The sequence below is a fragment of the Limulus polyphemus genome, unplaced genomic scaffold (genome assembly GCF_000517525.1).
Source record: "Limulus polyphemus unplaced genomic scaffold, Limulus_polyphemus-2.1.2 Scaffold12304, whole genome shotgun sequence".
In the NCBI taxonomy this organism is placed as follows: domain Eukaryota; kingdom Metazoa; phylum Arthropoda; class Merostomata; order Xiphosura; family Limulidae; genus Limulus; species Limulus polyphemus.
Window position 1 is genome coordinate 391 of NW_013677914.1, and position 1866 is coordinate 2256.

The following is a 1866-nucleotide window of genomic DNA, read 5'->3' on the forward strand; positions in this document are numbered from 1 at the left end:
GTACCTTATTTTACCAAGTAATATAAAAGTACTTTAAAAAATTAATATTGTATGAAGAGATTCATGAAATTTTGGGATCAGAACTAGCTAATCCTCGTCTAGAAAAGATTGAGAACCTACCATGTAAATAATATTGTCAGTTTTGTGACATCAATGTACTAATGTACTGTATAAACAAACATGATATGTTCTGTCAAAGAACTTGTGTAATAGTGTTCTTGACCTATAATACAACACAGTTACAATCAACATACATACCTTGTCAAACCAAAAGATCTCTGACAAACACAACAAAACTTGTAGTTTTCATTATTAATCCATTATAATTTAGTGGCTTATAATAACACAATTCAACTGGAATGTCAAAGTGACCAAACTTGAAATAAATGGTACTTACTATGTGCACTTAAAACGGCTAAAAGCTCGTATAAATACCCATGATTAGTAGGCTGAAAATTTTTACTCTTATAAAGACCATTTATGTATGCCGTACTTACCACACTTCACACCTATGGAAGCTCCTAATGCTTCAAACTGTTCGGAAATCTGAAAGGCTAACTCCCTGGTTGGAGTGAGAACTAAGGCAAACAACCGCTGAGGGTTCTGAAGGAGAGCCTGAAGAATAGGAAGAGCAAAAGCTCCTGTTTTTCCTGATCCTGTTTCAGCCAAACCAATGATGTCTTTTCCTTCATGCAAATATTTCAAAACTTTATAAATATTATGTAACTGTAAACTTGTCACGTTTTCTGTAAAAATACTACACCTTCATCAGCTATGCCACAAGAAACAACCGATACTAAAATACAATAATTAAATATTTACGAACTACTGAGTAAATGTAAAAGTCACAAGTCGTCTTTAAGGAATTTTTCTTTCCCCTTTTAAAAATATACATATTGTTTAACAGAGATCAGTCAGCATTATTGAGAATTAATACAGTCAGCATTATTGAGAATTAATACAGTCAGCATTATTGAAAATTAATATAGTCAGCATTATTGAGAATTAATACAGTCAGCATTATTGAGAATTAATATAGTCAGCATTATTGAGAATTAATACATAATATTAGTTTTTACACTAGAAAAGTTTGCTAAAATGCCATAAAAAACAACAAAATGGGATCATGGGCGAAAGTATCCCATGCAAATGGTTACATGGGTAGAAATAACTATATATTTTGGTGCAAGAACTTAGATCAGTAAATGGATAATGTATGAATCACGATTCACAGTGGCAGATCTCTCAACATTAGTAATAAGTATTAACTTCAATCAGTAATATCTAAAAGTACTTTCTCAACAGAGTGTCGGGTATTTTACGATACATTACTAATGATTACATCTCTGCAATACAATCATAACTGTTATTCGACAAAATAGTTCTTAACGGTTGAAGAACAATCTCACTTTTTGACACCTTTTTCACTGCACACAACAAAAAGAATATGACATAACAGAATTCTATCACAGTTTTACTGTATTTCAATTTTATATGACGATTGTAATTTATCATAACACATTCTGAACCTTGACAAACATGAGGTTGTAACAAACATTTCACATGATTCATGCCATGTAATTTATCATAACACATTCTGAACCTTGACAAACATGAGATTGTAACAAACATTTCACGATTCACACCATGTAATTTATTATAACACATTATTAACCTTGACAAACATGAGATTGTAACAAACATTTCACATGATTCACACCATGTAATTTATTATAACACATTCTGAACCTTGACAAACATGAGATTGTAACAAACATTTCACATGATTCACACCATGTAATTTATTATAACACATTCTGAACCTTGACAAACATGAGATTGTAACAAACATTTCACATGATTCAC

General features: G+C 31.0%; 1 protein-coding gene across 1 annotated transcript in view; it reads right to left on the reverse strand.

The window, feature by feature from the left end:
• Positions 1-497: 497 nt before the first annotated feature.
• Positions 498-1866, reverse strand: part of LOC106476965 (probable ATP-dependent RNA helicase DDX47) — a gene marked incomplete at its 3' end in the record, with an annotated part of 6646 nt that continues 5277 nt past the window's right edge. Inside the window, exon 3 of the mRNA XM_013937578.2 lies at positions 498-686. Coding sequence (XP_013793032.1) covers positions 498-686 — 189 coding nt within the window. The remainder of the gene's footprint in view (positions 687-1866) is intronic.